The following is a 21,791-nucleotide window of genomic DNA, read 5'->3' on the forward strand; positions in this document are numbered from 1 at the left end:
ACCCGAGAAAATTGTCAGGCGGGCGAGGAAAACGCTCCATTTCCCTTTCCGAAAGCCGATGTTTTATTGTGCTCCTACTAAGATTTGGCGGTGCCTATAGGTGGGACCAAGCCTGAAAGAGATGCAGAGGTGGGCAGCTTTCGTGTTTTTTTCTCTTTCTCTGGATTTTTCTCTTTTTCTCTCTCCTCATTTTAATGCTTCTTACCACGTTGTTCATTTATTTCTCTGTATTTCTCGCTTGCCTCCACTTTCTTTTTTCCTACTTTTATGCGTGGCTTTGGCTGCGTTAAGCCAAGCGTCGACAGCATACGATAGCCCGGAAATATAACGTAATCCGCACGTAATGTCATCATCAAGGCATTCGAAGCACAGGAGGCAAACTAATTTCATCTAAGGAAGAGGATATACCTCCTCTTACACTTGCCGTTTCAATTAAAGTTACGTCTCTTTCTCTCTCTCTCTCTCTCTTTCTTTCTAACGTTATTATTTCCGCACACTGTGGCCGGGCTGAGCTAAGGTATTGAAATAATGGTAAATAAAATAAATTAAGGCAGCTTCGCGCTTGGGGGGCCAAGCTTGTGAAAGGTGCGGCGCTGGGCGAACGGCTTGCTTATTTTCATCTTGGTAGGAAGCACAGCCACTATAACACAGAACACACAACACAAGCGCTTAACTTCAACTAAACGTTTATTGCAAACGTCAGAGTTTATAAAGGGGGTGAAAGAGAAAATAATAATAAAAGTCAGACCAACAAAAAGCACACGTGCCAGTCCCGTACATTACTTATCCGTTATTATCTATCACCCCATCCAAAAAACAAAGTTCTTTCCGCATGAATGAGATAGAGGGTGCACCAACACACTCAAAATCATCACGTGTCATTTCCGCAGCTTCTACTATCAAACGGGTTAATGAATCTCTGTCCCGATATAACACGTAAGTGTTATCGAAATCACGTTCGAAATTGCGGTATTGCGTTCCACGCCGGACAAATCGGCACATAAGTTTTGGTAGCGAAGCAAAAGATGAAGAAGAGGACAAAGAAGTCACAGTTTCGCCAAAAGGACGAAGCAATGAATGCGATAGCAACATATTCCAATGCTTTACGAAGCAATTAAGGCTAGCATTTTTAGGAGAAATAATAATTGTAGTAAACATTCGCTTGCTAAGTAAGTTTCCTGCGGTGCGGCCACAGTAGATCACCACAACAATTAGGGCTCGTGCTTAGTGTCGGCACTGATATACGAAGTGAGGCTGGCAGTCAACTCATTTAGATTCGATCTCACGTAACTCTACAAAACGCTAATGTAAGAGAACACGGCCGCTCCAGGTAGACTTTTGGCACCGTTATTTCGTGTTGAGAACGCAGCCCGTAGAAGCTCCCGCATGCTGTGAGGGCCTAAGGCGGCGCTGATTGTTGCTGCGATAGCGTGGCAGCAATGAAACCCCCTCCCCCTCTTGTTCGTTGGCGAAATAAGCGCGCGCAGACGAACCCGGCCAGTAAGGCGATGTTCGCTCCGCAGAAAGCTGAGGCTAGCGCATCCTGCCCCGTGTATATATACATAGATATAAATACACGTGAATGACGGCGGCAGCGACGGCAAAAACTAGCCGAGACTTTCCGTATAATTGCCATCGCATTAAAAGAATGCATGCGCTCCGCTGTTAAAACATCCAGCGAGCATTTCTTGTTTGAAAGTGGCGCCAAGTCGGCCCGCCCCGTCTTGGCGGTGCCGCCGAAGCTCGTCCGACGGGCCACCAACCCCTCCGCCCACACAGTGGGATCGAACTACTTCCGTTCCCCCGCCGTTGCTTTGCATTTTGCTGTGGCCGAGTTTCGGTCTGCCCGTGGCTGGGCACAAATTTCGGAAGTCCCGTTATTGCTCATGCATCGGAAATCGGCGTGATGGCAGCATGTTGAGTGCCGGTGACCGTGGCCACATGACTGGCGCCTCGTGAAACCCGGCCGACGCAGCCCCCGGCTCGCCCATAGCTGCAGGTACTGCCCGGAGCTCACCGTCGTTCTCTTCAACTTGCTTAGGCTTAATATATTCAAAAATACACGCTACACGACACTGCGCTCTCACACTGGTGCACAAGCAAGGCCTCAAATACGTAAATACGTTTGAGGCATTTCCTAATCTGCCCGGTCCGCGAGTGTTTCCGTGCGGGCGCAAACGTCGTACGCGGTGCACTTGAAAGCGATTCAGTGTGCGTGGGCGCGCGCTTGGGTACGCTCGTAGCGGTGCCCCCTAAATGTCTGTAAGCGCATGTCGTGCATCGCAGATTTCGAGCGATAAGATATTTCCCTCATGTAAAGTGAAAAGGCATTGCATAACTGCGAGCAACGTCCGAGTTGCCGCCGCGCTCCAACGGGCATTGCACCATACCGCACGCCCGAATGAAGACAGCTTATCACATATGTTTTCTTTTTACTTTTTGTAGCTGCCGCATGTTGTGCTAGTCACCAAAGTTGGACTTGATAGCGGTATCGTTCGTGGATGCCTCCGCTTCCTGTAGTCAGCTCTAGTTTTGCACGTGTTCGCTGATGTTGAACAGATGGTACAAGCGATCGAAGCACCTTTCATTGCACCTGTCCGACATCTCTATCTCATTCTTACTACTCATTTATTTTGTTTACGCATACCGTAAGGCCTATAGCGCGATTGTATAACAGCTACAAAACTCTCCAGGAAAAAAACAACAACAGAATAGCCTTTTTGTTGGCGTAATAGACATAATGGGGTTGTTGACTAGAAACACTGGCCTTGTTTGACTTGGTGGCGCCCTTATCTCGCATTCGCATATCGTTGGCGTATATATTACTTGCCTTCCCTTTTTTTTTGTTGTCAATTCAGAGTGCACTGTCTTCTCTTTTTCACGCTCTCCTTTTATCAGTCGTTCATGTCTATTAGTTGCATGCAAGGCAGTCACAGAACTTAGAAAGCCATGCATATGCATCAAGATAATCAGAAATGAAATAAAACACCCTTGCTATTTTACATTCCTTTTTTTACCAGGACAATACGCAGTGACCTTAACGAACTCATTTATGCTCATTGGTTGAGCTTACACAGTAGTAAACATTGAGAGGATTCGTTGTTGATTTTCAAAAAAACTTGATTAAACACAAGGTTAAGTGTATTACTATGCAAGTTAGGGATTCAAATCTCTTGACCTTCTGATTTTACGTTATTTATTTTTAACACAAGCTGTTGAAGGACACACATACCATGTGCTCTCGAACAAGATAGCGGCTGCATTCTTGTATGAAAAAGGTCTGTGAAAACTACTTGCACTCATATTCAAGCAACTGAAAAAAAAAAAAAAAAAAAAAAAACTGATGCAGGCACATCTGAAGCTTTTAAATGGCTAAACCTTATCGTTGCTCCTGATGTTTTGTTTGTTTACCTAGTAGAACACCTTAAGGAGGGGAGAAGGGTTGCTCCTCAGGCGAGTTGGTGTTCTCGAAAAAAGAGTGCAAAGATGATATCCTCTAGTCTCAGTTTGTGTTGTCGTCTTTCATTTTTACTTTTATGTTTTGTGCTGATTAATGCTGCAAGGAGGGATGACCAAATAGTGTAAATTTCAAATGAGACTAAATACAGGTACTTGATCAAGTTGCCTCTGAGTACCGGCCTAAATGTCACAATAAATTTTTTTTTTTCAGTTTGTATTTATCCCATGCGTTGATAATGATTGATAGTAAGGAGGACAAAAGGAATGCACTGTTAGGTGTAATGCCTGGCCCTTCAAAACAGATGTGGGCTTTAGAGTCACTATTTATTGGCCTGTTAGAAACTGGCCTAGTCTAGAACCTTTAATGATTGACTATTGCTTATAGAAAAGCCTAAATTAACCTGAAATTAGATTTGTAAATATTAGTGTCAGGTTCACTAGTGGATTTTATCTTTTTATATTTGTTATTATTTTTTTCTAATTTTATTTTTTCCTCTCTCCTGGAAGCTTTTAGTCCCATTCCCAATCCAAGGGGTCAGCAACAAGCCACATGTGGCCCAGCCCGCGTGAAAGTATTTTGCAGCCCCCAGCGCGACGTCAAACGCCACTTCCTATGCCGCTTCCTATCTTCAGGCCGACATAGCAGTTTTGACCTAAAATTAAATTCTCGTTTGTAGCATATGCTTCATTGCAACCTTCTGACATGCTTGCTGAACATAAACATGATTTCTAATCCAGTTTTATAAACTAGCGTCGATTCACCAAATTTTCACTCATTGCCTGCACAGTCCGCACTCCCCCCAAATCGTCAGTGTGGCCTCTCGCTGTGTCGCCTTCATGAAACTTAGCCTTCTACCTCGAAAGGTTGCTAACTCCTGTTATACAGAGTAGTGTGTTAGCAGTTACGTACATGTCGAGGAAATCGTTTTTTTTTTCCTTTAAAGAAAGTGTTAAGCCCGAGTTTATTCACACCCTTTGATGATCCCCTCTATCTTTTGCCCAGGATGAGACGTTAGTTGTTCCAGCAGAGATGGGAGGAGGCATGGCAGCGAGCCGCTGCTGGCCAGGGCTACGAGGCAACTGACCACGAAGCCAGGGCCTCAGTGGTGGCCATGCGCAGGCACCGCCAGGCAGCCCTGCTGTCCCTGGTGGTGGCTGTTCTGGGCATACCTGTACTGTTGCTTCTCTATCTCGATGGGAAGAGCCAAGGTAACTCTTCATTCAAATCAAATCATGCATTTGTTTTCTGTTTCTGCTACATAATAATTAATAAGGTTGAACATGTTTATAACGTTGAACATTAATAACGTTGAACAGCTTGACTATGTCGTTCTCCTACTGGACGGCCGTGGACAAGGTACAAGACTTAGTGGAAGTACGAAAGAAGGAAAATCATTCAAGGGGTTTATTTCTTTGTTAGACACAACCAACAAAACCAACACACAAATAAGCAAAGAAAAGTGTAGGGCACATTATTTGTTGTACTTTTTTAAGCTGTATTGTAATGATTTTGTATTGTAATAGAATATTGCTAGTGGTAAGTTATATTTTAATCCACCTTTCTTTCTTCAAATTTACATTACATTGACTGCTGACATTTTCTATACTTTCCTTGTGAGCTTGCTAAAAGCTGTGCATGAAGGGGCATGGAGAAGGGAAAAAAAGATGCATCCTTCTTTCGTCTGTGTGCTTCATGGCCTTGAGCACTTTCTTTTCATTTTTTTTTTATTTGAACACGCTGCTTACTTTCAGTGTGATTAATGATTAACTTGATTAAATCGAAAGCTGTGTTTGTTGCACTAGTTCAAAGAGCCGTCTGTCGTGTTCTGGATATTTACCTAAAGCCCCCCAAATATTGAAGTTGTCAAAAAGGTTTCATCTTATGAAGTAATTTTTAGTTAAAATCTTAACTGGGACCAGCATGTTAATAAAGTAACTAGAAATATACTGAGGACATGCGGTATACTCTGCAAATTCCAATGAATTCTTCCAGTGAAAATCAAACATTTACCCTATAATGCAGTATATTTTCATCTCACATAAACTATTGTAGTTAGTTTAGTTTGGGAAGGTATAGCAAAAGAAAATAGAAATACAATAATTTTGTTTAAAAAAAAAGCGATTCGTCATATAGCAAGTGTACGACACAACATACATACAAGTGACTTACTCAGAGGACGTAACATTTTACCGATTGATCAAATACGTAGTTTTAACCTCATTCTGAAATAAAGGCAAAGCTCACTATCAGACAATGCATGTTTCCTAAAACTGTACAACCTTAGGAAGACTACAGAATTTTTGCATAACATTATGCAAATACCATCCTGGTTTGTGGTTTATTCGTGCACTAATCGTTGTTCAAGAAGACTTGAACACTCTATTCCTGCTTGTTTTAATATGTTTAAAAATAAAAAAATTGCTATCTTCAGTAGGTCTAAAAAAGAACTTAGGAAGCTTCTGATTTCAGAATGGCAATGTGTAGTTTAGTCCTTCGACTTATCTTGCTAGAGTACTGTAAAATTTTGTACAATATTTTTTATGTAGGGTGCCATCCTATGTCAATGCTTTTTATTCGTATTCTTTAGAACTTTTTTTTTAGAAGTTAAACATGAACCATTACACCTGTCAGTGTTTTTGTTATACCTATCCGAACTTTATGTTTTTCAAATTTATTGTGGCATTCTTTATATTATTATTTTTTCTTGTTGTAATTGGTAGTCACTTAGTGACATGTACATTGTTTCTTGATTGACTGTATGCTGTTTTCTGTATTGTTCTTTTTCTTTTTTTTTCTATTCTCTATTCATCTTAATATAAACATGAAACTCTGATATAATGTACAGCTTTTTTTTAGTTCTGAAGTTCTACAAGCACATCTATGTCTAGATGTCTTCATATCTGTGCTCTGTGAATTATTGATTTCAAAGAAGAAAGGGTAGGAGCCTCGTCAAGCTGCTAATATAGCAACCTTTTGCTCTTATTTTTGCATTTTGTTCCTGCAAGTTTTGTAAGGAAAATTCTGAATAAAATTGAATTAAATTGTGATTGTGAGCGTGGACATGTAGCAGCGTCTTGCGGAAGCCACTGTAACTATGGAGGTCACGATGCTGAAATCAACCAATGGTCGTGGACTTTAGTATAGGGTGTGGTGGTTACGGTCAAAACCATTAAATGGTTACAGAGAGGTGAGGTGATTATGTTGAGGCCATATTGGCCTTCATTTTTCACAGTACTAGGTGGAACTCCCCTGCTTCGGGATATTTTGGTAGGCGCCGACGAATTTTTCGAACTCTGAAAGTTCAAACTTTTTGAATATTTAAGACATCATAAATGCACTGTCAAGTACTAATGCATTTTCACGGCAGACTTTTCAGACAAATTTATGTGCGGAAGTTTGATCTTCCATACCAAATTGCTTGTTTTGAGCTATGTCGCCCGATCTTCAAAGCTGTCATGTTGGTTTTTCAGTTGGCTTAATTAGGTTGTCTTTTAGTGACTGTGTTGCCTCCAAAATTGAAAGCATGGACAATCTTCGTTTTAGAGGCCGTGTTTAATCTTCCTTGGCTGGCAAGAGTGCCCAGGGGATGCAGCTTATCTTTCTCAGTCTGCCTTATTGTCATCATTAATGTACACCTGTAATTGATGATTTCCTTTGTTTTTTCGATTGTCATTGTGGGCGTTATTGTGTTTGTGGTGTGTCAAGCGTTCTTGAGCCGTCGTGCACGTACTCTGCTGTTGCAGTTGCTCTGTAGCGCTCAGCTGTTACGGTGCTCGGCTACTTACCTGAAACACGTGGGTTCGATTGCGGCGGTAGCATTTCGATGGAGGCGAAAGGCTGGAAGCTCAAGTACTTTGCGATGTCAGTGCAGGTTCAAGTACCTCAAATTGTGTCGTTGAATCCCATCAAACAGACAAAACGTTACATGCGTCTTTTTGCAACTGGCATCAAGTTTTGCTTTTTTTGTGCCATGGAGCCATCAACTGGGCCACTCACAGCAGTTGGCGGCAGCGGTTTTCAATGCCTTGAAGATGTTACTGTAGCCCAAATGCCACCAAATCTGCTCGTCCCAAGCACAGCATGAAGCAGGGCATTATCGGGAGTTTTTTAGGCTGCTTTAATCCGAATAAACTTCATTTTTATGTCTAGACCACTTTTTTAAGACTGTTCGATATTTCCGACTACCGTATTGACTCGATTCTACCGCGCCCTCGATTGCAACGCGCACCCGATTTCTACCGCGAAAAAAAAAACAACAAAAAAACGTAAGACATCGATTGCAACGCGCACCCATTTTTCTCGCTGGCCCGCACGATCACACCACTCGAAAAAAGGACTCCTTTCGGGAGCGTCTTCCATTTAAATATAAGGTACGGGGGAAGCTTGTGCCCACATTGACGTGTAACAGAGCATTGCCGTCACTGTAGTTTTACCGTGGACCGATGTCAGCACGCGAACTTACTTCGCCCCCTTCTTCTCGACGGTTGTGGTGCTAGGCATGTCCAAGTAAAGAGGCGTCTGATCGGCATTCCCGATTTGCCCAAGCAGATAGCCGTTGTTGTGCCGCAAGTTTAGGACGAACTTCTGAAAACTGTGAAGCTTTTCATCGTACTCCTCTCGAAACTTTTCGCATATGCCCGTGCGCCTTCGGAGGGAAAAGCTTTTCCTCTTCATAAAGTTGTTAGCCAGCACCTGCTCGCTTTTAACTGGCTCCGCATTAGCCCTTTTTCTATTCTAAGGCTAACTGTATAGCCCGCACTTGGAGCAGTTCTGTCGTCACGGGCCGCTGTGCCGCTCGCTGCTCAAGCACATACTCGCCGAGCAGCTCTTCAATTTGCGGGAACCGACCTTGCTGTGGTCCACTGAAGCCTTTGCATGAAGCTTTGCTGTCGACAATCTTCTGCTTTTGTTTCCGCCAGTCCCGCACGCACGTTTCGGGAACTCCAAACGACCGCGATGCGGCCCATTTCCGTCCATTTCTACACACGCGATGACTTTTCTTTTAAAAGCGGCATTGTGGTGCACTCGAGTTTTTGGAGTCGGTCCTTCCATACCGTCGACGCTAATGCACTACAAGATGACGAACTCCTGAGCACACGTACGAAATGCCGCACATGGGAAACATAAAGGCAGAAATGGCCGACGCGCCATGCCGACGCACGTAAGGGGCAGCCATTTTGGTTATGCCGATGGCAATAGAATGACCATATTCAGTTTTTTTTTTTCGTACTCGATTCTAACGCGTATGCAATTTATGAACTCGCTTAACCGGAAAAAATGTGCGCGTTAGATTCGAGTAATTACGGTACTTCATGGTCCCTCCCATGTCTGGAAAATCGGTCAGAAACTGTATATGGCATCATTTGTTGAGAGAAGAGAGAGCGATTTCTAGCTGACTTTGAGAATCGATTGTAATTTCCAGGTTGTGTGCTGCACTTTAATGCCTTGCTCACGTGTTTTGAGAAGCTGAACTACCTATCAGCAGCATTTTCTGACGACCATGCTCAAAAAGTGTTGCAGGGCTTTTTTAAGGGGCCCCCTAAACCACCTATGATAGTTTAGCATCTTAAGTAAGTGCATGCATTGAGTGCAGAATGCTGTCACGATCAACAATGCCAAGCGCGGCAGCGCTGCGAGTCACAGGCGTCCCGCAAATCCCAAGAAGCAATCCCTTCTCCTCTGTGCATTTCGGCATTCCTCATCCCATCGGCATTTGCCCTGGCGTCAACATGTCGTCTGCTCGTCACCTGCAGCACCTGTTGGACTGCGCAAGTGTACGCGCCCTCCGCACTTTTTCTCCTCGCACTGTGATGTCTGCCAGGAGGGAAGATAAGCCAAAAAAACAGAGCATAGTGAAGAAAAAAAAAGCAAACGAATTGGGGCACCTTTGTATTATCAGATGCATGTAACTTCACTGCTACAACACTGTTTCGAAAAGTTATCACAGCTATGTGTTCATTGTGGACTGCCATATCACAACTAAATTTCAACCTCTAGTTGCTTTAGGGACCCGTCAAATCAATTCATTTAGAAGTGTGGGAAGGGTGAAGATTTGCCATTTCAGACTTTTCGATTCCTAAACCAGTGTACCAAGTGTAATAATACAACACATTCAGTATGAGCATACTGGTGCATTTAGTACGTTCTTCTGAGTTGTACAATAATGTCTGTCTCGCCATCGTTCCGATTTAAAGGAAGAGAGCACCATTGTTCTTGTTTCGTACGTTACCTTTTTTTCATCATACATTTCTGAAAAAGATGCAGGTTAAGTCAGACATGAAATTTCAGAAGCGAGGGCAATCTTTATTTCTACAAGCATGTGTGACCGATAGCCCGCTCATGAAGTGGCCACCACTGCCTCTGACCATTTTTATGAGAACGACAGTCTGCTGACTACACTGGCAGGAAGGGCAGAAGCAGGCACGAACAGTGCAATGTTTGAAACAATGACAATTTAGTCCCCGCTTTGAGGTCTTTGAGCTTTGAGAGCTTTGAGGCTTTGAGGCATTGTTGATGGTGATGGCATTCTGCACTCAATGCATGCGCTTACTTGACAATTTAGTCCCCACTTTGAGGTCGATAACATAGCACAGTCAGTGCAACTGTCCGACCTGAGTGAGCATTTTGAAATGTGTTTATTTAGGCTTTTAACTCATCCCGAGTGCAGAAATACTATAACTAATATGTCAGTTATTTGGTACATACCTACTTACTCATTCTTCTGAAAGACCATGAGGCTATAAATTCAACCTAAATGCATAGTTGAAGAACCTTGCTGAAATTTAGATACAAATAGGTCTGGTGAGCGCGATATAAACATGGTCTAACCCCACTCTGAAAAACACTGTGGACAATTGAAAGGGGATATTTGGATTTTTTTTTCTTCATACCTTCATGCTGAGTAAAAGGATAAGGAATGTTGGCTACTGAATTGACCATGGCCTGCATTTGAATGTGCTGATGCATTACATTAGCATGTCATTGTGCCATCTTTTGTATCTCAAAATAGCCAAAGTTTAGGTGGAGTGTGTTCAGTCTGGTCTTTTTCTCTTTATTCAGTGGTGTGAAATTTTACGATTTGTATGGAAATTGTCGGTTATTACTTCTTTTCTTGTAGAGTATGCCTCTAATTTTTGCATGTGGTACTTTCGCTGCAGCACCTGAGGACAATCTACTTGGATTCACAAAAAGAGAGGCAGTGCTTGCCGACCGAGTCCGAGAGGTTGAACAACAGAATCAAATGTTGCGAAGACAACTCAGGTTTGTGAAGTTCTTTTTTTAAGCACAATGCATGATGCTTCATGCAACTACAACAAGTTGTAGAAAGTGCAAGAATGGGGGAAAAAGCGGTTCAATTTCAATTCAAGCAAGGCTTTAATTTTTTTTAAGCAATGAAAAGCTGTTAAACACATCAACAAAAACACAAAATCTTCAGGCATCTTTCCGGTCATCTTTCTGGTGGTGTTGACAGCGTCCTTTCCTTAAGTAGTTTCTACGCAATGTTACCACGACACATGAGTCTGGTACCTTGTGTGTACCAACTCAAAACACTGATTTCTTGAAAGTCCTTCAGGAAACCTTGTCTAAAATATGTTTCCTTGACAATGTTGTGTAGAAATCTTTGCATCTTGCTGTGTTACATCCTTTTATTGTCCTAAACTCTTGAATGAACCTTTCTCATGTGCAGACTTTTTTACATTTACCACACAAGTCTGTCACTTCCACTGTACTGAACCATTGGAAATGCTCATTGAGCAAGTTTATCAGCCGTATGTTGTACCAACTTGGCAAGCTTTCTAGCTTCATTTCACGGACATGGTATGTAATCACACACACAAGTGAAACATGAAAAGTTGAGCACAGTTGAGATCGGCTTGAGCTTTTCAACCTGGTAGGTACCTCAGTGAAATAGCATGCAAGGTTCTTTGGGACGTAAAACATTGCAAATGTGTCACCTTTCGAAATACAAAAATTGTATGTAGCCGCATATGCATTAGAATACGAGCAGACTGAATTGAATATTTTATTGTCACTAATTGAAGGTGTCAGACAGATATGTACTATTCCTGATCCATGAATGTATATTGCCTTTCTTTATGCTTCTTGCTCCCAGTTTTCAACCGTACCTGTGAATCGCCATAATGAATCCAAGTTTGTGTGGAAAAAGAAAGACGAAACATGCATCAGAAGATCAGGCAGGTTCACTATACCTAGGTTGCATAGTACAGGGCTTCCTAACCAGGTACGTCTTAATTCCGGATAACCAGTGGATGCTACTATGCCTACTACTGCTGCCGCTAGCGGAGCATTTCAGATTTTTGGAAAGCCCCTTAGTACTCGCTTGGCGTTTGGTTGCTTCAAGGCTTTCCTAGAGGAATGAAGAATTCTCAAGATCTCTTGTCAATCTCATTAAAAATTAGGGGCTGATTAGTTACATCAGTAAGTGGATCGTTAAACAGCACATCACATTTATTATGGAAACTTGGTAATAAGTACTACTATGCAATAGTGTTCATGAGACTCATCTTCTTTCTGTTGAAACTAGGAAGAATCTATTTTCGAAGAGGGCCTTTTGCTAGTAAAGAGAAGGAAATCATTGCCAGGAACTGCCTCACTTGTCCTCTCTCTCTCGATGCAGCCAGCAATCACATACATTGCACGAGATGACTTACCCATTTCGATCAGCCGTCTCTTGGTGCATTCATAACATTTGTCTTCCCAGCATGTTATTGCCCTTTACATCTGCGCAATGTGCCAAAAATTGATGTGTCATTGTTATGTTAGTGCATTTACTATTAAATATTAAGGGAGAAGAAATAGTTTGACACAAAGAGCTTTTACTTAAGTTGGGATGATGAAAACTTGAATGATCATGTGTTTACATGTGTACATATCAAATATGACCGTGTCCAGTTTGGTAATCCGTGTCCAGTTCAGTAATCATGAGCTGTAATTTGTCTCCTGAGGTGCTCATCAATGCAATGTCATCTGTGATTCATAGATCTAATAGTACATGAAAATTGATCAGGTTGTGCATAGAGTAGTGGCAGAATAACATTATGAAAAATTCAATTTTTTTCGCGAATCTCGATCTCAAGGCCCCGCTTCCCTTTTAAAACGAAAGAAAATCATATATGCCTCACCAAACACACCAATTGACTCTCGTTGTGACCATGAGTAGTGAAAAAATTCATCATCACGTCACAGTATGATGTCATCGTGCTTTCTCTATGAAGTTGACATCATTACGTGGCATTGCTGCCTGTTCAAAGGCGGGCTGATAACAAAGGTGGTGCAGGAAGCTTGCGATGACTCCCCTCTATGAGCAGTGGAAAACCATGCTAGTTGAAGAAACCTTTTAGAAAGGGATGTGGAAAGATCAGCGTATTGACTGAGAAGAAATAAAATGCCCCCACCTCCCTGAAAGGAATCGCGAGAAAATGCGAATGCATTTCTTGCGCCGAGAGAGGGTACCATTGCCGTCAGATATTTGCCTTCAACGACTTTTGTTATCGCCTTGAGAAGCTCCCAGTTAGCGTACGGTCGAGAATAAGGAGCGAGCGGACAGGAAAGTCGGGGGCCAACATTCTCAGCGTTGGCATTTCACAGCGGCGTCTCGAGCTCACATTTCTGGATTTTCTTAAGAGGCTTCCAGCCAGGGAATGGTCGAGAATGAAGCGCGAGCAGACGGGGGAGGGGGGAGGGAGGAGGAGAGAGAGCGAACAGCAAGAGAAGGAGCAGCGAAGCACTGTACCTACTCTCTCCTACACTCTCTTGCACCATATGCTCTCCGGTTGCTAGGGGCGAGGATAGCTGAGACTCACTCTCTCATAGCTGTTGCTATGGGAGAGTGAGTGAGAGCGGGGCGCCAGGACAACGCCAGATGCCTGACATAGCCCGACTAAGAAATGCATTCGCATTTAGAAGAAAACTTTTGTCTTCTAGTTGTCTTAGGCCAGTACACAAGGGACTCTATGAGTATATCTCTCCCTGTTCAGCTTATATATGCACTCAGCCAGCTACAATTCTCCTTGCAGCTTATCACGGCAGCAGCTAATGCAGCTGATGCAGCGGGAGACACGCAATGGCTCCAACATCAGCCTTCTGCCCTGTCCCACCCGAGGGGGCAACGAACTGCCCGAGGTGCCCAAGTGCGAGGTACTTCAGGTTGCCATCGTGTGTGCGGGTTACAATGCTTCTCGCTCGGTCATCACGCTGGTCAAGAGCATCCTCTTCTACCGCAAGAACCCTCTCCACTTCCACTTCATTTCTGATGCCGTGGCACACCTGGTGCTGCAGACCCTGTTTCGAAGTTGGAACATGCCTGCAGGTTTGTCTTGGTGTAACCTTTAGTGGCATTGGTTGCTGCATTTCCAGTTGATATTATTGTTGTGCGGAGCTGTACTTGTAGATTACATTGTTGTAATAGCAAAAGAGCCACTTTTACAACAATGGTGAACTCGATAAGCGGTGGGTCATGACAGCATCCTCCTGTGTCAACGGAAACTGTTTTGGTTAGTTATGGAGATAAAGTGATGAAATTTGGCATGCAGATGTCATTTGTTGTGCTGATATTAAATTGAAATTGGTTTTAAGCTATCCAATGTGGTTTTCGAGCTACAACACTTGATAGACTCTCATCATCATCCCAAATATAATTAATTAAATAATTAATTATGCAAAAATTATCAAAATGTTTGCATAAGGATGATTACAAGACTCCATTCTGCTATTGGTTTATTTTCAGTAAGCATACGAAAGATTTTTTTCAATCTCCTGGGCATATTGTCTTACTAACAACTTTTACAAAAAGCCAATTTGAAAATCTATGATGTGCACACAAATATAGACAGCTTTATGGCACTCTCCAATGTCTCAGGATCTAGGTTCAGAAAACAGAATGGCTATATTTTCACTTGTTGCAAAATAGCACAGGGATGGCTGAAAGCAACTGCTCAAAAAATGAAAGCTGAGAAATAGAGCTCAAAGAAAACTCTTAACTAGAAGCTAAGAAAACAGAACTCGGAAGGCAGCTGGCTTTATTTTTCATTGGAGAAACGCAGCTTTTTCACTATCTTGAGCTCCGATTTGTCCTCTTTACGAATATGCCAATATGGTGGCACTGTGCCAAGAGAAAGCTGCAGATTTACATTGTCTAAAGCCCAATTTTCTTATAGTTTTTGTCGACAGCCCACCAGTAAAACGCTTTTTTCTCAACGTCTGCTATTTCTTTTGGTGTAATATTTCACAAGGATGTGAAACATGGTCTCAAGAATACCGAAAAAAAAAAAAAATGAAAAATTGAACGCTCTGACCAAATTCACCATTCCCATTGCCACGTCTCTCCTTAATCAGTTGTGTACAATCTTAGCTGTTTTATAACGTGTAAACTGTTATTATAACAAGGTCCCATTCTGCATACTCAGTCATTCATATTCGTTATACTGTACCTGTGCCTACTATAAAGTGGTCGAACTGTTGTGGAATAATTAAGGAATATTCAATTATTCCTTCTCTACTACAACAACCAAGCTCCACGAAAGCACTGAAATGCTTGACTGACTCATGACAGACTGGCACTAGAAGAATTTTTTTTTAATTCAGCGCTGAATTAAAAAAGAAAAATAGTTCACCTTTACGGCTTTGACAGTCAACGTTTTTCTATCCAATTAACTAAACTAGAGTTTTGAGAGGACACTGTAGCAATATAAGAAGGTTCAATGATAACTTTTTTTTTTCAGTTTTTCTGTGTGTAATGAAAGGCCATTCCTGAATTCAGGATATAAGTATACGTACAAATTTTCTATGCAGTGGAGGTGAGCTTCTATTTAGCCGACAATCTTCAAGGAGAAGTGTCATGGATTCCAAACAAGCATTACTCTGGTGTCTATGGACTTATGAAGCTAGTACTGCCCAAGGCATTGCCTGATACCCTTGACAAGGCAAGTATTGTTTGCATATAATATATACCGTATTTACTCGCATAATAGGCGCACTTTTTTTTCAGAAAATCCGGCTCGAAGTTAGGGGTGCGCCAATTACGCGGGGTAAAATTTTCGAAAATTTTTTCAACTCGGTTCTCGCGCTTTAAATCTGCACACTTGTCAAGTAAAAGGCGACTTTATCGTTTACCAATTAATTCAGCATAAAACAAACATACCTACGTACCTTTTAATGAACGAACGAGAGCCGTCAACTGCACACACACACGTAAAATTTATTTACACAAAAGTCGTAGCTGTTCCTCCTTCTCCCTATTCGGAGTCCGAGTCGGAGATCACACATTCATCCTCGCCGAGCGGGGATTCGTTTTCGGTGTCCGAATCATTCGCACCCCACAACATGTCATCCTCACTCGCATCCAGTGCGTTCGAGATACCCGTCTTCTTGAAGCTTTTCCTGACGACTTCGTCGGAGATCGCCTGCCACACTTCCACGATCCAAGCGCACAGCATTTCCACAGGCGGCCTCTTAATCTTACCACCTGTAGTCAGCTGATGTTGTCCTCCAGCCATCCAGGTGGTGTACAGCCTTCGAACATTGTCCTTGAAAGGTTTATTCAAGGACACGTCCAAAGGCTGCAGTATCGATGTGAGGCCGCCCGGAATCACTGCCAGATCTGTGCGCAGCTCCTTTAGCTCATCTTGTACGCGGTCTACTAGGTGCCCACGAAAACTGTCCAGGACAAGCATGGACGGCAACAACAGACCACCCGGCCGCCGACCCCAGACTGTTTTCACCCAATCCACCATGAGTTCTGCGCTCATCCAGCCTTTTTCCTGGACTCTGACGTAGATGCCTTGAGGGAATTTTGCCTTTGGGAGCGTCTTACGTTTAAAAATAACGTAAGGCGGTAACTTACGCCCATCCGCTGTCACCGCCAGCATTACGGTGCATCGTTGTTTATCAGCGCCAGACGTTCTGACGATGACGCTCCGTGCACCTTTCTCCTCCACTGTCGTGTTCCATGGCATATCAAAGCAAAGGGGGGTCTGATCAGCGTTGCCGATCTGGGACAAAATGAAGTCTTTCTGCTGTCGGAGCTTTATAACAAAAGTGTGGAAGTCCACCACTTTGTCCTCATATGCTGCGGGCAAGCGCTGGCACAAGGTGGTCCGCCTTCGCAGTGCGAGACCATGGCGCCGCATGAAACGAGTTGTCCATCCGGAGCTGGCTTTGAACTCTTTTGCTTCGATGCCCTGCGCTCGGGCTATTCTGCGCGCCTCAGTCTGCACAATATCCAACGACACAGCACAGCCGTCTTGCGTTGTACACGTGACCTCCAAAAAGCGCGGCGATTTAGGGGGTATCAGTAATTGATGGAACAGCCATTTTTTTTTTTCGTTCATGGACGCTTTCTTTTTTTTTTCAAGTTTTATTTCGACAAACACGTTGGTTAGGTCGTTGCACTTCAAGTTTTTTTTATTTGCTCGTCGATTTGCCTTATTTTTTTTCTTCAGGGTACGGGGACCGCGTTCCAACTGTACCGCTGGGGGGTAGAATCGTTTCTGATCACGGCCAAGTTCGGGGTGCGCCTATTATGCGCGGAATTAAAAAAAATCGAATTTTCCGTGACCAAACTAGGGGTGCGCCTATTATGTGAGTGCGCCGATTATGCGAGTAAATACGGTAATACGCATGTAGTATTGTTTACAGTTGTGTTTGCAGCAACTGTACTTTCTTTGAATCTGACGAACAAACCACGTGAAATAAGGCAAAATAGATGTGCTTGTATAGTTTTATCGGTATGCCAGCTTTTTTTGGCACAGCAAGATCAAATTTTTCATTTCTTAAAAAACTTTTTCTAATATTTTTCTTTTTTTTTTCACGCAGGTGATAGTACTGGACACAGACATCACTTTTGCGTCGGACATTGCGGAGCTGTGGAGAATATTTCACAAGTATACCTCAAAACAGGTGAGCAAATGTGGTCCATTTGTGCAGGTGAAACTAGCTGTCCTTATTCATAAACCATAGACGAGGGCATTAAATCAACTTATTCAATAGGCTGATTGAATTGAATAGATTGAAAATAATATTGTTGCAGCACAATTCAATTCACTTTCTCTGAAGCTGCACTCTGTTGCTCAATAACAGTACTGTGCATGTTCCAATTTCATTTTAGGCAATTGGCCTCGTTGAGAACCAGAGCGACTGGTATCTAGGAAAGCTGTGGAAGAATCACCGACCTTGGCCTGCTCTCGTGAGTAGATGTCTCCATTCACTGAAATGCCTGTATTTATTAGTTAATCTTGTATTATGTGCATTCTGGGCTGGAGAGTGCATGCAACTGGGGATACTGTACCTATAGAGTAGGAGTAAGCACGCATAGAAATCAATATGCGTCACACCATGCTTTCATTTGTTTGCCGAAAATTCACCTACTTTACCTCCTTGGATATGCATCTAGGCTGTGTAAAGGAAGGCTTCTACTTAACGCAATTTGAATTCAGTGAGAAATTGTCCCGATGGCACCCCATTACAAGTGGGTGAAATAAAATGAGGGTATCTTCTTCATAACAATAATCACTTGTGCAAATAGTACCTTGTGGCAAAATTTTCGTTCATAGTGGCTCAGTAGCCTCTTCCTTGTTACAGTAGTTTCTAGCTGGAAGTTTCGCCATAAATATTTGAGTTTACTTTGATAGTTCTATTCATGATGTATAGTTTACTTTTATTTGGTGTGCACTCAGTGATGTCTTGATAGCTTGGTACAAGCTTCACCTTCAAAAATCATGCTCCATTCTTATTCTGCACTCCCATGCACTAATAGAGTTCAGAAGAGGCAGCAATATTGAAACAAGTTTGCCTCTGCCACGAAATTTCGCAAACATAATTGGCTAGCGTAAACTGAGGGTAACTGACCAGATTCTGAGACAAGGCAAACGCATGAGGGGGAGACAAAAAGTTAGATGGGCAGATTAAATTAACAAGTTTGCAGGTATAACGTGCTGCTGCTGATGATGATGAATAGGCTAGCAGTATCATCAAAAGTGTAGTGAAGAAACACAATCGACACTCACGTTTACTGTCCTCTCATGTTGTACAGCTGTGTATTTGCCCCTGTAATCTGAGGTTGTCACCAAACACAGTTGATAGTAACAGAACAGCAAATTCATGTAGGAGACGTTTGAAGTTTAACAGCATCGATATCATTCATCAAGTGCCCATGGAAACAGCAACAGCATTGCTTGTGTACATCAAAAATGTGAGACCAGATCTGTGTGCTCAGCATGATGATGCTTGCTACTGTGATCCATGCAGGGCCGAGGTTTCAACACTGGTGTTATCCTGCTTCGACTGCAAAGGCTGCGTGAACGCAACTGGATGCAAATGTGGAAGCTTATAGCTGAGAAGGAACTTATTAGCATGTGGTTTACTTCATTGGCTGACCAGGTAATCACACTAAGTGGTTGAATAACAGTGCATTTTCATGAAGTTATGTAAAAAGAATGTGTGTTTATAAATATGCTATAAGATAGGTGCGTGCCGATTGTTCAGTGTAGAAACACATTGGTGAGCTAGTTGCGTACAGTTGAATGTTCTCTTAGCTTATAAAGGCAGCTAGTGCTCCCTAAGACTTTTAAGAACAGGTGTGTTTTAATAGTTCAGGAGCCTTTTTTGCACAAAACATTTTACCTTTATTATTAACGAGCCCTTTACTGCTCACCTTTCAAGGTGGATAACTCGCTTGTTTTGTTAAAACACTCGGAAGTTATACATTTCATCAGCAGCTGCGTTTTTTCTTCTTTAATCAAAAATAATTTTGTAAGATGTGCAGTTCAAGCTTATTATAATGCTGAAACCTTCTTGGGCATTCTTCTGCAAGTAATAATTGATACGCAACTCGAATTCTCACCTATATGCCTTCAGCTTCATGACATTTTTTTTTTTAAGTGGATCTGCTTGTCCACATGTCTTAATACATTTTCAGGACATCTTTAATGCTGTACTGAAGCAGCACACAGAGCTTCTTTTTCGTCTGCCGTGCCAGTGGAATGTGCAGCTTAGTGACAATACTCTCAGCGAGGTGAGTTTTCAATTTCTCTTTTAATGAGGGTTACAATTTTGTAGCGATGCCTTCCATCTCATTCCACAGTGCTTTCATCATGCGCTGTTCATAGCTGCAGGATCCCACTTTTATAACATCAGCAAAAAGCGGGAATAAGAGCAGACTTGGAAAACTGCATAGCTGTGAAAAAATGGCCCAGATGCACACTTGACTGTCATTACCTGTAATGTCCTTTATGTCTACTGTTCACCAATCTTAGCAAGAAGAAGATATTCGATCCTACGAAATGATTGGTTCCGAAGTCACGCTGTCAAGTTGCTATAAAACACCAGGCCTGCGCGGAAGGCGCACCACAGTCACAGCGATAGCTAGAAGAGCGGCCTTTCAGGGCCTTTTCAAAACACTCATTCCGCGACTACTGCAAGTACACTTGCTTGATACCCACTACAGCATTAACATTAAAAATCTTGGGGTAGTAGGCCGTCATAGCTATGCTATTTTTCATCCTTCTTTTGGGAAGCGTGGTATCCGCTAAACACCTGCAAGGAATTTTGTGCCCATTGTTCATGCAGTGGCTGATGACGATGAGGAATTATGCCCGAAGTGGGTATGTGCCACAGGTAATAGGTGAACAAGAACAAGCTCTTGTAATGGGTTGAAGCATTGGACGACCCACTGGTTGTGCTATTCGCATTGTGCGACGACTGATTGTTCTTTTGCTGTTTTAAAACGCTTTATAAGTCATATTAACGCGATTGCTTTCCTGACATCAAGCCTGTCTCAGGCAAGTTTGCCAGCAAATCCAAAGCGCCAGCGTGGCTCAGTGGTAGAATACTGGGCTGGCACCCGGCAGACCTGGGTTCGAGCCCCACTGTGTCATTTCTTTCTAATTTCGTGCGATGTGGTTACGGACACCAGCCTCAAAACACTAACTCTGTAACCTCAGTATCCTGCAAAAAATTCACCCACTCACTTCCCCAAGTCTGTTAGTGATGCTACACTTGATATGCTACAACTATGGGTTGATTGAAGACTATGCAGATGAGGAATTGGAGCCATATGCTTCTGTTTAACCACCTATCTTTATGGCTTTTCTGTTTTGGCATTAGGAATATGTACATCTTTCAATGTTTTGGCAATGCTTATGATGCATTACATAAGCTCAATTGTAGTGTCGTGTAGCCTACTTACATATGAAAGTTGTGCAGTGTTCTTGCTTTACATCTAGCGTTCATTGAAATTGTGCACTCCTAAATAGTTTGCCAGTGTTAAGGGCAAAAACTTTGCAACAAAAGAACGATGCAGACACCTCTTTTTGTCAAAAAGTCATCGCAATTAACACTTTTTAATTATAGAGTATCAGTTAGCTCAATCAAATTCATTTTAAGTTTGATCTCACATGGTGTTTCACTTACTCTTCGTTATGCAGCTGTGCTACTCTGAGGTGCAGGAGCTAAAAATCATCCACTGGAACTCGCCCAAGAAGCTGAAAGTGAAGAACAAGCACGTTGAGTTCTTCCGCAACCTCTACCTTACCTTCCTCGAGTATGATGGCAACCTGCTGCGACGCGAGCTTATTGGTTGCAACGGCACGACATCATCATCGGCCGGTGTGCATGCCTCTCACGTGCAGGACGCTGTAAGTGACCTTCGCGTGGCTGCTTGCCCTTAGCTGCCCATAGTTTTCACTATTTTGTGATTGCTACATTTGTTCAGTGTGAAAGTAGAGTCATGATATCGTTCCTTGGTGCCGAATTAATGCAGATAGCATCATTATTTGACTACACTGCTTATATAAATTTTTTGATCCTATTCCATAATTTGTTGTACCAAGAATTACCTGTGTTTTGTTTAATCTCTTGTTTGTGATTCATGTGGGGTTTTCCTATATTATTGTGTGTCTTCCTACAGTTGAATCTGTTGGATGAGGACGACCCCTGCTATGACTTTAGGAGAGCAAGGGTTGCCCAGCATCGCACGCATCTCTACTACATTGAATATGACTACGAGCCTGTAAGTACCTCCGTCTGTGCCCCATCTCTCGTATGTAGAAAACCTTAATGAGCCTTATGCGCTGATATGGCAGTTATAATTAGGTAGTGTTACAATCGTGGCTAGACCTGTATTTTTGTCTATCGAAGTCTGTGGGAAAGTACCACTATATTCATTTGAATCAAAGAAAATTTGTTAATTGTGAGTTATTTTCCATAAGTAAGTGATTGAAGAAAAAAAAAAAACAGGTGGATACCTATGTATGTTCTGTGAAGCTTATGCTTATGTTTAAGCATTAGCACATTTGTGATAATATTGAAACGAAGA

At 42.5% G+C, this 21,791-nt stretch overlaps 1 protein-coding gene across 2 annotated transcripts in view; it reads left to right on the forward strand.

Annotated features, from left to right (window-relative positions):
* The first annotated feature begins 1,714 nt into the window (after window positions 1–1,714).
* LOC119179882 (xylosyl- and glucuronyltransferase LARGE2s) overlaps window positions 1,715–21,791 on the forward strand; it is a 42,582-nt gene continuing 22,505 nt past the window's right edge. Inside the window, exons 1-11 of one of the 2 annotated variants that reach the window (XM_037431002.2) lie at window positions 1,716–1,999; window positions 4,463–4,668; window positions 10,618–10,720; window positions 13,498–13,790; window positions 15,272–15,402; window positions 17,294–17,377; window positions 17,586–17,663; window positions 18,725–18,856; window positions 19,395–19,490; window positions 20,902–21,111; window positions 21,384–21,485. In XM_037431002.2, the coding sequence (XP_037286899.2) occupies window positions 4,572–4,668; window positions 10,618–10,720; window positions 13,498–13,790; window positions 15,272–15,402; window positions 17,294–17,377; window positions 17,586–17,663; window positions 18,725–18,856; window positions 19,395–19,490; window positions 20,902–21,111; window positions 21,384–21,485 (1,326 nt within the window). In that variant the 5' untranslated portion in view covers window positions 1,716–1,999; window positions 4,463–4,571. Of the gene's footprint in view, window positions 2,000–4,462; window positions 4,669–10,617; window positions 10,721–13,497; window positions 13,791–15,271; window positions 15,403–17,293; window positions 17,378–17,585; window positions 17,664–18,724; window positions 18,857–19,394; window positions 19,491–20,901; window positions 21,112–21,383; window positions 21,486–21,791 lie in introns of both variants that reach the window. The other variant, XM_075882140.1, reaches the window with a different exon arrangement.

This window comes from Rhipicephalus microplus, chromosome 2 (assembly GCF_043290135.1).
Source record: "Rhipicephalus microplus isolate Deutch F79 chromosome 2, USDA_Rmic, whole genome shotgun sequence".
NCBI lineage: Eukaryota > Metazoa > Arthropoda > Arachnida > Ixodida > Ixodidae > Rhipicephalus > Rhipicephalus microplus.